Source organism: Nerophis ophidion, linkage group LG10, assembly GCF_033978795.1.
Source record: "Nerophis ophidion isolate RoL-2023_Sa linkage group LG10, RoL_Noph_v1.0, whole genome shotgun sequence".
Taxonomy (NCBI): Eukaryota; Metazoa; Chordata; class Actinopteri; order Syngnathiformes; family Syngnathidae; genus Nerophis; species Nerophis ophidion.
Window position 1 is genome coordinate 60,479,578 of NC_084620.1, and position 14,602 is coordinate 60,494,179.

At 39.5% G+C, this 14,602-nt stretch overlaps 1 protein-coding gene across 1 annotated transcript in view; it reads left to right on the forward strand.

The window, feature by feature from the left end:
• znf800b (zinc finger protein 800b) overlaps window positions 1–14,602 on the forward strand; it is a 67,895-nt gene that overhangs the window by 19,220 nt on the left and 34,073 nt on the right. Inside the window, 2 exon segments of the mRNA XM_061914322.1 lie at window positions 5,597–5,709; window positions 12,334–12,616. Coding sequence (XP_061770306.1) covers window positions 5,653–5,709; window positions 12,334–12,616 — 340 coding nt within the window. The 5' untranslated portion in view covers window positions 5,597–5,652.

The window sequence follows — 14,602 nt, forward strand, 5'->3', positions numbered from 1 at the left end:
GTCACCTCATACCTCACATACTGTCACCTCATACCTCACATACTGTCACCTCATACCTCACATACTGTCACCTCATACATCACATACTGTCACCTCATACATCACATACTGTCACCTCATACCTCACATACTGTCACCTCATACCTCACATACTGTCACCTCATACCACACATACTGTCACCTCATACCTCACATACTGTCACCTCACACGTCACATACTGTCACCTCACACGTCACATACTGTCACCTCACACGTCACATACTGTCACCTCACACCTCACATACTGTCACCTCACACGTCACATACTGTCACCTCACACCTCACATACTGTCACCTCATACCTCACATACTGTCACCTCATACCTCACATACTGTCACCTCATACGTCACATACTGTCACCTCATACCTCACATACTGTCACCTCATACCTCACATACTGTCACCTCATACCTCACATACTGTCACCTCATACCTCACATACTGTCACCTCATACCTCACATACTGTCACCTCATACCTCACATACTGTCACCTCATACATCACATACTGTCACCTCATACATCACATACTGTCACCTCATACCTCACATACTGTCACCTCATACCTCACATACTGTCACCTCATACCTCACATACTGTCACCTCACACCTCACATACTGTCACCTCACACGTCACATACTGTCACCTCACACGTCACATACTGTCACCTCACACGTCACATACTGTCACCTCACACGTCACATACTGTCACCTCATACCTCACATACTGTCACCTCACACGTCACATACTGTCACCTCACACCTCACATACTGTCACCTCACACCTCACATACTGTCACCTCACACCTCACATACTGTCACCTCATACCTCACATACTGTCACCTCATACCTCACATACTGTCACTTCATACCTCACATACTGTCACCTCATACCTCACATACTGTCACCTCACACCTCACATACTGTCACCTCACACGTCACATACTGTCACCTCACACCTCACATACTGTCACTTCATACGTCACATACTGTCACCTCATACCTCACATACTGTCACCTCATACCTTACATACTGTCACATTATACCTCACATACTGTCACCTCACACGTCACATACTGTCACCTCACACGTCACACACATACTGTCACATCATACGTCACATACTCTCACCTCACACGTCACATACTGTCACCTCACACGTCACATACTGTCACCTCATACCTCACATACTGTCACCTCACACCTCACATACTGTCACAATATACCTCACATACTGTCACCTCACACGTCACATACTGTCACGTCACATACTGTCACCTCACACGTCACATACTGTCACCTCATACGTCACATACGTATACGCCCTCACGGAGCAGAGAGGTAGCAGCTTGGGTAACGTTAGCTGTGATGCTAGTGGTAACACGAGAGAAAGAAGGTGCCAATCTGGTAACAAATGGAGGAATAATTTTTTCGCAAGAAAAAAGGCAGGGGGTCCATCGTCTGGCGGGGGTTCGGCTTCAATATGTCGAACAGACAACCGTAATTTGTCAAGTGTGGGGAAAAATGTTACTACAAAAAGTAGCATGACTGCTAATATGTAGCATCATTTGAAAAGTCACCTGATAGGGAATGAAGAGTGCTTACTCCGCACTTCAAGAACTCCGTTTGGCACACGCAGCTACGGTATATTAATAAAACATAGCTGCTTACTGTTCTTTTTAGCATATTCAATAGCTTGGACCTTAAATCCTACTGAATAGCTCTTAATCTTCTTCTCTTTATGCGATCTCAAATTATTGAAATCAGCCTCCTCCGTTTTGAAAATGATGACAGCTGAAGTGTCACTCGTGACGTGACGAGTTTGACCCGGTGGAAATTCTAGACATGCGCTAATAAAAATAATATTTTGCGAAACGAGTTTGACCCAGCGTTAATCTTAAACTGGCGGTAATGCTAAGCATGCGCTAATTATTTTGCGAAACGAGTTTGACCCGGCAGTAATTCTAGCCAGGTGCATACTATATACCCGGCGGCAATTCAAGGAAATACGGTATATATATCTGTATATATAATATACTGTACACATTAAGTATTTAATGTATATATTCGCAGATATTTTATATTTTACATTGCTATACCTGGTCTATTTATACCTGCATTGTCCTTTCCATCCTTACACTTTCCATCTTTGTAACTGAGCTACTGTGTTGAACAATTTTCCTTTTGGATCATTAAAGTGTGTCTAAGTCTAAGTCTATATTAATGCAGTATGAAGAATGTTTGAATGTAGACTAGGGATGCACCGAAATTAAAATTTGTAGCCGAAGCCGAATAAAATTTAAAAGCTTGGCCGAATACCGAATAATGAATGCAGTTTTTCACAATTTTTTTAATATTGCATAAATAGCCTAGAATAAATATTTAGACATGTTTTTCAAATAAAGTAATTTTTTATTGAATATTGACATTTTTTTAATATTCCAGTAGCCTTTGCTTTTCAAAAAAAGCACAAAGTTTTTCATTTATATTAGACTTTCAAACAAAACATGCATTCCAAAAAAAATAAAGTGCATTAAAGTGGATAAACCCACAACAAATGAATTATTGTCCTTTTGGCAAAAGTCTGCTTAGCCACAGTAGATATGCTAATAATGTAAACAGAAGGCTCAAGTAAATCTCAATTAAGTGTGTGCTTGTAACCTCATACACTTATACAGGTAGCCTACACAACAGGCTAATAATGTAAACAGAGGCCCCACTAAATCTCAATAAGTGTGTGCTTGTAACCTCATACACTTATACAGGTACACAACATATCCCAATGTCACCACGTCACTGCACGTTGGTTGATTGCGTCACCGCGTCAAAAAATTGCGTCACACGCCACTATTCGGCCTTGTTTTTAACTCATTCCACCGAAGGCCGAATGTGGCTTTTTTTGCCATATTCGGACGAATATATTCGGTTACCGATTAATCGGTGCATCCCTAATGTAGACACATAGAATCATCATACTGCTGTGATTATATGTGTCAAGTGTTCATTCAAGGCTAAGGCAAAATATGGAGATATATATGTTGTATCGTCATATGGCCTAAAAATATGGAGATATTAAAAAAGGGCCTTATCGCCCGGCCCTATGGTGTGTCACCTCTCAACCAAACAAGGTGCCATGACTACTGGGGCACCTCGCCCATCCCCGGTTCCATCCGACCCTAGCCTTTCTCCTTCCTGCGGTTCTGTCACGTCACAGGTGTGTCCATTAGAAGGAAGTCCCGTCCTGGACACTTCCTCTTAGCCGTAACTGAGACACAACGGCTTTTACCAGAGTCCATACAGCATTTACACAACGCCAGGTGTGGATTACCAGCGAGGATGCAGCTTAAACATAATTTGTGCTCATGAATGATGTAACTTGCCAGACTTGAGGTGGATGTGTGACACACAGCAGGCCATGGATGCTTGGCAGCGACCTTCACTATAATGTCCATTTGCTCACAGTCGTGACGTTGATGTTCTAACACCTTTCCAGAAGGCCTTCAATAATGAGCACCAACCTCACGAGCAAAACTGCAGGGTTTTCTTTAGGTAATTTACCTCAGTGAAGCTCACAATCTAGACTGTTTTAATGCAAAAATGAGGTGTTTTGTCTTCATGGCAACACTCTGGACCACTAACTGACCTTTTGACAGCTAGATGGGGGAAAAACAATTTTAACTTTGTCTCCCTCTGTTGGCTTTTCTGGATAACTACAAGTAGAAACATGACTGTTACTGATTTATGCTACTGAGGCTCTTCCTGTGCTGTGAGATGTTGTTGTTTTGAAGTACACAAGTATTATTTTAACATGAACTATCCGAACATGTCGTGATGAGTCTTTTTACTTTACTGTTTGTCCTGTTTTAATTCAAAGCAGTGGTTCTTAACCTGGGTTTCGGTGGAGGTCAAGCCACACCCGACTCATCGTGTACATCAGACCTGGGCAAATTAAAGGGGAACATTATCAGCAGACCTATGTAAGCGTCAATATAAACCTTTGATGGTGCAGAAAAAAGACCATATATTTTTTTAACCGATTTCCGAACTCTAAATGGGTAAATTTTGGCGAATTAAACGCCTTTCTGTTTATCGCCCTGGAGGCGATGACGTCAGAATGTGACGTCGCCGAGGTAACACAGCCGCCATTTTCATTTTCGACACATTACAAACACCGGGTCTCAGCTCTGTTATTTTCCGTTTTTTCGACTATTTTTTGGAACCTTGGAGACATCATGCCTGGTGGGTGTGTTGTCGGAGGGTGTAACAACACTAACAGGGAGGGATTCAAGTTGCACCACTGGCCCCAAGATGCCAAAGTGTCTGCCGCCAGACCCCCATTGAATGTGCCAGAGTGTCTCCACATTTGACCGGCGATGCTAAAGCAGACATGGCACAGAGATGTATGGATAACCTGCAGATGCATTTGCAATGATAGTCAACGAACTCACAAAGGTGAGTTTTGTTGATGTTGGCTGCCAGCTAATCGATGCTAACATGCTACGCTAATCGATGCTAACATGCTATTTACCGGCGGTGCTAAAGCAGACATGGCACAGAGATGTATGGATAACCTGTAGATGCATTTGCAACTATATTACGTTTCCTTCCACCCACATTTAATGCGAAACAAACACTTACCAATCGACGGATTTAAGTTGCTCCAGTGTCAAAAGATGCGAAAGTCCTGATCGTTTGGTCCGCACATTTTACCGGCGATGCTAACGCAGCTATTCGGCCATGCTATGGCTATGAATAGCGTCAATAGCTTCAGTTTCTTCTTCAATACTTTCATACTCCAACCATCTGTTTCAATACATGCGTAATCTGTTGAATCGCTTAAGTCGCTGAAATCCGAGTTTGAATCCGAGCTAATGTCGCTATATCTTGCTGTGGTATTCCCATTGTTTGTTTACATTGGCAGCACTGTGTGACGCCACAGGGAAATGGCCAGTGTCTTCGCAGAGAGACGAAAATAAAGCACTTTAAAGCTTTGTTTAGGGATATTCCGAGACCGCTAAAATTTTGAAAAAAACTTCAAAAAATTCAACAAGCCACTGGGAACCGATTTTTATTGTTTTTAACCCTTTTGAAATTGTGATAATGTTTCCCTTTAAATGAATAAAAAAAAGGGAGCAGGGCTTTACTCATGCAGGGCAAACAAGCTGGTGAAGTGAATTATATTTATATAGCGTTTTTTTCTCGTGACTCAAAGCGCTTTACATAATGAAACACAATATATAAGTTACATTTAAAGCAGTGTGGGTGGCACCGGGAGCAGGTGGGTAAAGTGTCGAGGATGGCGGAAGAGGGGATCGAACCTGGAACCCTTAAGTTGCTGTCACGGCCACTCTACCAACGGAGCCATGCTTGAGCCGTGGTTATCACAATCTACATCAGCTATTATCTTTGTAAAAGCTGCCATCATGTGTGCATTTATTGCATCTGCTGATGTACTTCTGTTGTTTATTGGCCGATACCGATAAACGCGGAAATGCCAAATATGGGCGTTGATAATCGGCCTTTCGCTAATTCTTCTGTCATCTTCATTGCAGTGTTGTCGGGAGCGTGCTGGCAGCGAAGGTGGCGTGCGGCGGACCCTTAAAGCACCATGGTGAAGGCCCAGAAGTCCTCTGGGAGGAAGAGCGCTCACACCGTCCGCCAAGAGGTAAGACGGAACAACACGCCGCCATTTCTACAAATGCTGGAACTGGGGGTCTGGGTCTAGTCTTTGTCTCGTCTCTCACTTAAAGTGTGAGTGAACAATGAACACAGACCCCATAAGTCCGAAAGTGAAAGAGATGATACTGGCTAGGACTGGGCGATATATGGAATATACTCGATGTATCGCGGGGTTGTCTGTGTGCGATATAGAAAACGACTATATCGTGATATTGGAGTAACATATTTCCTTGAATTGCCGCCGGGGAGCTAATTAATTTAAAACCTCTTCTTACTCCGGCGCTTACCAAACGCATGCGGTAAATTTAGGCCTGCGCTTATAAATTTGAGTGTGATGTAAGGATACCATCATGAAAAGCACATTTAATAAAAAAAAGGTTATTATGGTCTTACCTTTACTTATAAATGAAGTTCATGCGCAGCTCCTTCTGATCAAAAGCATCGATAACTTGTTTATAGAAGTCTTCCTTATCTTTCTTCAGTTTTAAAAGTTTCTGTCTCGATGGAGATCTTCCTTTATTACCTCCTGCTTCCATTGAAAGTCCAGTTTAGAAAACTGTTTTATTTTAGATATGTAATCCTCCATGTTAAAAGTGCAAGCGAGAGGAAAAAATAAACGATCGCTGCTTGTTGTCACTTCTTCTGCAGCCGAGTAGTCGCAAGAAGGATCACTAGCGCCCTCTACCACCAGGAGGTGGGAGTCATTTAATGACTCATATTTGACACACGCAGCTACGGTATATTTATAAAACATAGCTGCTTGCTGTTCTTTTTAGCGTATTCAATAGCTTGGACCTTAAATCCTACTGAATAGCTCTTAATCTTCTTCCCTTTATGCGATTTCAAATGATTGAAATCAGCCTCCTCCATTTTGAAAATGATGACAGGTGAAGTGTCACTCGTGACGTGACGAGTTTGACCCAGTGGGAAATTCTAGGCATATGCTAATTATTTTGCGAAACGAGTTTGACCCGGCAGTAATTCTAGGCAGGCACATACTATTATATACCCGGCGGCAATTCAAGGAAATACGGTAATTGTTAAAAATCCCACGGTTTATATTATACATGCTTCACTGATGAAATTATTTGCCGTGCGTTAATTTTGGCAGTACTTGAACTCACCGTCTTTCGTTTACCAGAACTTTCTCCGACGCTATGCCACTCCTTCTCTGTCTAGTTTCGTCCACCAAACGTTTTATGCTGTGCGTGAATGCACAAAGGTGAGCTTTGTTGATTTTATGGACTTGTGTGGTGTGCTAGTCAAGCATCTTTGGTCACGGCATGACTGCGAGCTAATTGGTGCTAACATGCTGCTTAGGCTAGCTCTATGTACATATTGCATTGTTATGCTTTGTTTGTTGGGATATTTCAGCTCATTTAATTCCCTTTGCTTTTGTCCTCTGTGTATTTAGTTTGTTTATCAGTATGTAATATTTTTGTCAACAAAGATTTGCATCAGCCTGCGACACACATAGTCATTTTATAGTAGGCTAATACAGCTAATATAGACACTTACATCATGTGTTGCCTTCATTATAACACTTATATAAGACTTTTAAAGTCATTTTGATAGTAGGCTAATATAGACACTTACATCATGTGTTGCCTTTATTATAACACTTATATAAGACTTTTAAAGTCATTTTGATAGTAGGCTAATATAGCTAATATAGACACTTACATCATGTGTTGTCTTCATTGTAACACTTATATAAGACTTTTAAAGCCATTTTGATAGTAGGCTAATATAGCTAATATAGACACTTACATCATGTGTTGTCTTCATTGTAACACTTATATAAGACTTTTAAAGCCATTTTGATAGTAGGCTACTATAGCTAATATAGACACATCATGTGTTGTCTTCATTGTAACACTTATATAAGACTTTTAAAGCCATTTTTATAGTAGGCTAATATAGCTAATATAGACACTTACATCATGTGTTGTCTTCATTGTAACACTTATATAAGACTTTTAAAGCCATTTTGATAGTAGGCTAATATAGCTAATATAGACACTTACATCATGTGTTGTCTTCATTGTAACACTTATATAAGACTTTTAAAGCCATTTTGATAGTAGGCTACTATAGCTAATATAGACACATCATGTGTTGTCTTCATTGTAACACTTATATAAGACTTTTAAAGCCATTTCTATAGTAGGCTAATATAGCTAATATAGACACTTACATCATGTGTTGTCTTCATTATAACACTTATATAAGACTATTAAAGTCGTTTTGATAGTAGGCTAATATAGCTTATATAGACACTTACGTAATGTGTTGCTTTCATTATAACACTTATATAAGACTTTTAAAGTCATTTTGATAGTAGGCTAATATAGCTAATATAGACACTTACATCATGTGTTGCTTTCATTATAACACTTATATAAGACTATTAAAGTCGTTTTGATAGTAGGCTAATATAGACACTTACGTAATGTGTTGCTTTCATTATAACACTTATATAAGACTTTTAAAGTCATTTTGATAGTAGGCTAATATAGCTAATACAGACATTTACATCATGTGTTGCCTTCATTATAACACTTATATAAGACTATTAAAGTCATTTTGATAGTAGGCTAATATAGACACTTACATCATGTGTTGCCTTCATTATAACACTTATATAAGACTATTAAAGTCATTTTGATAGTAGGCTAATATAGACACTTACATCACGTGTTGTCTTCATTATAACACTTATATAAGACTATTAAAGTCATTTTGATAGTAGGCTAATATAGCTAATATAGACACTTACATCATGTGTTGCCTTCATTATAACACTTATATAAGTCTTTTAAAGTCATTTTGATAGCAGGCTAATATAGACACTTACATCACATGTTGCCTTCATTATAACACTTATATAAGTATTTTAAAGTCATTTTGATAGTAGGCTAATATAGACACTTACATCATGTGTTGCCTTCATTATAACACTTATATAAGTCTTTTAAAGTCATTTTGATAGTAGGCTAATATAGACACTTACATCATGTGTTGCCTTCATTATAACACTTATATAAGTCTTTTAAAGTCATTTTGATAGTAGGCTAATATAGCTAATATAGACACTTACATCATGTGTTGCCTTCATTATAACACTTATATAAGACTATTAAAGTCATTTTGATAGCAGGCTAATATAGACACTTACATCACGTGTTGCCTTCATTATAACACTTATATAAGTCTTTTAAAGTCATTTTGATAGTAGGCTAATATAGACACTTACATCATGTGTTGTCTTCATTATAACACTTATATAAGACTTTTAAAGTCATTTTGATAGTAGGCTAATATAGACACTTACATCATGTGTTGTCTTCATTATAACACTTACATAAGGCTTTAAGTTTTTTCCGACTCCAGACAGATTTTTTTTTTTTGTATTTTTGGTCCAATACGGCTCTTTTAAAATTTTAGGCAGCCAACCCCTGCCGAATGAGTCAGTCTCACACGCAGGATTCTCACAGGAATGAAGCAAAAAAAAAAAAAACCACCGTATCAACACCATCATGTGAAAAACACCTCACTCATCTTTTACATTTACACGGCGCCCATCTTTGTTGCACTGACACGCTTTCCAGATGTTTAGCCATAATTGGATGAGGGTTCAGTGAAAGAGTTCAGGTGGCACACTTTGCGCCGCGGCTGACGTTCGGAGAGGCGCCTGAATGCCGGACTCATTCATCCGCCTCTTCAAGGGCGGCGGGGGCGCACTTGGTGAGCGAGACAGGCGGGGGGCCGAGGACAGAAGATGAGGATAAATTGGTGGGTGGAAGTGGAGGAAAGACCAGGGAGCTGCAAGAGTGAGCGACCCTTTCTAGTCACTCACCTACTAGGGCAGGGGTGTCCAAAGTGTGGCCGGGGGGCCATTTTTTAACAGCCCCACCGCACGTTTTAAAAATATGATTGAAAAATCTTTAAAACGTAAAAAGTGATATAAAAGAGCAAACGGGTGAAATGTAACAAGAAAAGGTTGCAATGTTTACTCTGATAACACAAAGCTGCCATGCAGGCTGTTTCTTTCTTTAAAACATAATAATGAATCAAAATCATTGTCGTTAGGAATTATTGACCTATTCAAGGCTCCAATTATGTCACAATTTGACATATTTTTGGGGGAAAATGTGGCATATTTTGCGTTTGCCATATAAAAAACTGAGCTGTTTTAATATAGAAGGGCCTAAAATGAACAAACAAAAAATAAAACTTATAATTGACAGCTAGATCTGAAGTTGATCTCAAGATTATTGTGTTAAAAGTAAACAGTAAAAATTAATGTATAATTTATTTTTTAACACTTTAATGAGGACACTTTTTGATCCCCAATTATTTTAGTGTGATTTGTTTTTTAATTTCATTGCTCAAAAAATAATAATGAATTAAAATCAATGGTGTTATTAGTTATTGACCTTTTTAATGCTCCAATTATTATATAATCTGAAATATTCCACTTAAAAAAATAATTGGGTAAAAATATTGCATGTTTAGTGATTTTTTCCATTAAAAACTGTTTTTTTTGTGACAAAAAGAGCACATAACTTAAATCTTTAAAATCATTATATTGACAGATAAACCTAATGTTGATCTAGAGCAGGGGTCAGCAACCTTTTTGAAAGCAAGAGCTACTTCTTGGGTACTGATTAATGCCAAGGGCTACCAGTTTGATACACACTTAAAGAAATTGCCAGAAATAGCCAATTTGCTCAATTTACCTTCAATAAATAAATCTATATGTATAAAAAAAATTGGTATTTGTCTGTCATTCCGTCGTACATTTTTTTCCCTTTTACAGAAGCTTTTTTGTAGAGAATAAATGATGAAAAAAACACTAAATTGAACGGTTCAAAGGAGGAGAAAACACAAAAAAAATGACATTTTGAAACATAGTTTATCTTCAATTTCGACTCTTTAAAATTCAAAATTCAACCGAAAAATATGAAGAGAAAAACTAGCTAATTCGAATTTTATTGAAAAATTAAAAATATAATTTATGGGACATCATTAGTATTTTTACCTGATTAAGATTAATTTTAGAATTTTGATGACATGTTTTAAATAGTTTAAAATCCAATCTGCACTTTGTTAGAATATATAACAAATTGGACCAAGCTATATTTCTAAAAAAGACAAATCATTATTTCTTCTAAATTTTCCAAAACAAAAATGTTAAAAGAAATTCAAAAGACTTTGAAATAAGTTTTATATTAGATTCCACAGATTTTGTAGATTTGCCAGAATAATTCTTTTGAATTTTAATCATACTAAGTTTGAAGAAATATTTCACTAATATTCTTTGTTGAAAAAACAGAAGCTAAAATGAAGAATTAAATTAAAACGTATTTATTATTCTTTACAATAATAAAAAATAAAAAAATAACTTGAACATTGATTTAAATTGTCAGGATAGAAAAGGAAGGAATTTAAAAGCTAAAAAGGTATATGTGTTTAAAAATCCTTAAATAATTTTTAAGGTTGTATTTTTTCTCTAAAATTGTCTTTCTGAAAGTTATAAGAAGCAAAGTAAAATAATAAATGACATTCTTAAAAGAAGTGAAGACCAAGTTTTTAAAATATTTTTTGGGATTTTCAAATTCTATTTGAGTTTTGTCTCTCTCAGAATTAAAAATGTCCAGCAAAGCGAGACCAGCTTGCTAGTAAATAAATAAAATTAAAAAAATAGAGGCAGCTCACTGGTAAGTGCTGCTATTTGAGCGGGCGACTCATCTCGTCTTTACGGGTGACCTGGTGCCCGCGGGCACTGTGTTGGTGACTTGAATAATAATAAAAAATAAATTGAATTGAATAATAAAAAATAATTGAATTGAATGTGAGTGTGAATGTTGTCTGTCTATCTGTGTTGGCCCTGCGATGAGGTGGCGACTTGTCCAGGGTGTACGCCGCCTTCCGCCCGATTGTAGCTGAGATAGGCGCCAGCGCCCCCCGCGACCCCAAAAGGGAATAAGCGGTAGAAAATGGATGGATGGATGGATGAATAATAATAAATAATTGAATTGAATGATAATAAAAATTGAATAATAATAAAACTTGAACAATAATAAACTTGAATAATAATAAATAATAAAACTTGAATAATAATAAGAATAATAAATAATAAAACTTGAATAATAATAACAAATAAATTGAATTGAATAATAAAAAATAATTGAATTGAATAATTGAAAAAATAATTGAATTGAATAATAACAATAAATAATAAATAATTGAATTGAATAGTAATAAAAATTGAATAATAATAAGAAAATAATACTGAATAATGACACATTTTTAATATTTTTTGGACCAAAACCCTTTAGGGTCCCTGGGATCAAGCCTGAGTGGAGGCCGTGTATTTTTTATACATATATTGTATTGTTTTTTTAAAATAAAAAATATCAAAATGTCCCCCACTTGCTTTGATTTTTCAGTGTGCGTCTCTCAGTGGATAAAGTTAGGACACCCCTGTACTAGTTAGAGATTGATCATCATGTGTGGAACAAAGCAGCGAGGGAGGGCATTAAGACAGTTAGTGAGGCGCACACACATCTGTCATGCATGCCCACCTCTGCTTCTGTGCCCACAGCCGGAGGAGGAGGAGGAAGGGCCGCTCCGTTTAAGCAACCAGCGCTCCTCCGATCACCTCGGCGCCCCCGCTCCGTGTGAGGCGCCGGCTAAAAACCCCACAGAAACCCAAACGGACGTCCAGGCATCCAAGGGCGACTCCGCCGCTCAGTCCAAACCCCTGTGGAGGCCCATCCCCCCGCTGCTGCCAGAACCCGACACAGGCGACGCCCCGAAGACCCGGGAACAGAGCTGCCAGACTGAGGTGGTGCTGCTCCGTGGCACTGCTGCCACACATGACACAGGTGGGTCAAGTCCTAGCACAGGTGTGTCAAACTCAAACACAGAGGGGGAGAAAATGTCAAACTGAACCAAGCCGCTGGTCGAGGTTGAAGAAATTAATCTTTTAATAGGGATTTGCATTAAATATTGAACAAGGAAGGCTTAAATAACTTTATACTGACATGCAAAATCCAGTTTCAAATAAAAATAATAATAATAAAAAAATATCAATGGCATATCAAATAAAATGTAAATATTTGGGCGGTTTAGCTCGGTTGGTAGAATGGCCGTGCCAGCAACTTGAAGGTTGCAGGTTCGATTCCCGCTTACGCCATCCTAGTCACTGCCGTTGTGTCCTTGGGCAAGACACTTTACCCACCTGCTCCCAGTGCCACCCACACTGCTTTGAATGTAACTTAGATATTGGGTTTCACTATGTAAAGCGCTTTGAGTCACTAGAGAAAAAGCGCTATATAAATATAATTCACTTCACTCTTTTCTTTTTACAGCCTTCTGAGGTAAATCAATCAATCAATGTTTATTTATTTATCCATCCATCTTCCGCTTATCCGATGTCGGGTCGCGGAGGCAGCAGCCTAAGCAGGGAAACCCAGACTTCCCTTTCCTCAGCCAATTCGTCTAGTTCTTCCCGGGGGATCCCGAGGCGTTCCCAGGCCAGCCGGGAGACATAGTCTTCCCAACGTGTCCTGGGTCTTCCCCGTGGCCTCCTGCTGGTTGGACGTGCACTAGGGAGGCGTTCGGGTGGCATCCTGACCAGATGCCCGAACCACCTCATCTGGCTCCTCTCCATGTGAAGGAGCAGCGGCTTTACTTTGAGTTCCTCCCGGATGGCAGAGCTTCTCACCCTATCTCTAAGGGAGAGACCCGCCACACAGCGGAGGAAACTCATTTGGGCCGCTTGTACCCGTGATCTTGTCCTTTCGGTCATGACCCAAAGCTCATGACCATAGGTGAGGATGGGAACGTAGATCGACCGGTAAATTGAGAGCTTTGCCTTCCGGCTCAGCTCCTTCTTCACCACAACGGATCGGTACAACGTCCGCATTACTGAAGACGCCGCACCGATCCGCCTGTCGATCTCACGATCCACTCTTCCCTCACTCGTGAACAAGACTCCTAGGTACTTGAACTCCTCCACTTGGGGCAGGGTCTCCTCCCCAACCCGGAGATGGCACTCCACCCTTTTCCGGGCGAGAACCATGGACTCGGACTTGGAGGTGCCGATTCTCATTCCGGTCGCTTCACACTCTGCTGCGAACCGATCCAGTGAGAGCTGAAGATCCCAGATGAAGTCATCAGGACTACAAAAAGATCAGGGGATCCGGTTTGTTTATTTATATAGCCCTAAATCACAAATGTCTCCAAGGACTGCACAAACCATTACGACTACAACATCCTCGGAAGAACCCACAAAAGGGCAAGGAAAACTCACACCCAGTGGGCAGGGAGAATTCACATCCAGTGGGACGCCAGTGACAATGCTGACTATGAGAAACCTTGGAGAGGACCTCAGATGTGATGACGCGTGCGCGTGATGTATTGTAGAGGACATTTTGTTCCAGCACCGTTCTCAGCTATAAGTCGTCTCTGTTCATCGCATAATTCCACAGTATTCTGGACATCTGTGTTGCTGAATCTATTGCAATTTGATCAATGAATAATGGAGACATCTAAGAAGAAAGCTGTAGGTGGGAAGCGGCGTATTGCGGCCGCCTTTAGCAACACAAACACAGCCGGTGTTTCATTGTTTACATTCCCGAAAGATGACGGTGAAGCTTTACTATGGAACAGAGCGGTCAAGCGAACATGGTTGGATTGGACCACACACACAAAGTACAGTGTATTATGTGTATTCATAAAAAACATTGTACTATTTTGTATTCTGAAGGCGATCTATGCCGTGTGCTACTCCAGCATCAATATCCGCAGTGTCCTCCTGGCCGTCACCGTCAGGTTCAAAGCGGTATGGCTCTATCCCTTGTTGCGGT